The sequence below is a fragment of the Myotis brandtii genome, unplaced genomic scaffold, assembly GCF_000412655.1.
Source record: "Myotis brandtii unplaced genomic scaffold, ASM41265v1 scaffold825, whole genome shotgun sequence".
NCBI lineage: Eukaryota > Metazoa > Chordata > Mammalia > Chiroptera > Vespertilionidae > Myotis > Myotis brandtii.
This window is the reverse complement of record NW_005371349.1, coordinates 1,590,476-1,590,868: the sequence shown is the minus strand read 5'-3', so window position 1 is coordinate 1,590,868 and position 393 is coordinate 1,590,476. Positions and strand designations below refer to the sequence as shown.

At 65.6% G+C, this 393-nt stretch overlaps 1 protein-coding gene across 1 annotated transcript in view; it reads right to left on the bottom strand.

The window, feature by feature from the left end:
- ST6GALNAC1 (ST6 (alpha-N-acetyl-neuraminyl-2,3-beta-galactosyl-1,3)-N-acetylgalactosaminide alpha-2,6-sialyltransferase 1) overlaps positions 1 to 393 on the bottom strand; it is an 11,218-nt gene that overhangs the window by 4,682 nt on the left and 6,143 nt on the right. The window contains 1 exon segment of the mRNA XM_014531735.1: positions 1 to 268. Within this exon segment, the coding sequence (XP_014387221.1) occupies positions 1 to 268 (268 nt within the window).

Here is a 393-nt window from a genome sequence, read left to right as displayed (position 1 = left end):
CTCCGTGTGGCCCATGGCCTCTGTGTGGCCCGTGGCCTCCGTGTGGCCCGTGGCCTCTGTGTAGCCCGTGGCCTCTGTGTAGCCTGTGGCCTCCGAGTGGCCCATGGCCTCTGTGTAGCCCGCGGCCTCAGGGCGCGTGTCCAGCGTGCTTCTCTCCTGCGTGGACCCTGCGTGGGTGGGGGCCCTCCTGTCCACGGGGGGCGCCGGGGGCGAGGTCTCCTGCAGTGATGGCCAGGACCTCTCTTTAATGTCCTCTATCCTGTGATGCCTGGGGACAGAGAACGGCTCATGAAGGTGAAGGGAGTAGAAGCTTGGGCCTCAGGCCGACTACAAGCCAGTGTCTGTGCGAGGAAAGGAAGTCGCATCCCCATCCATCCCCCTGAGAGGCAGCCT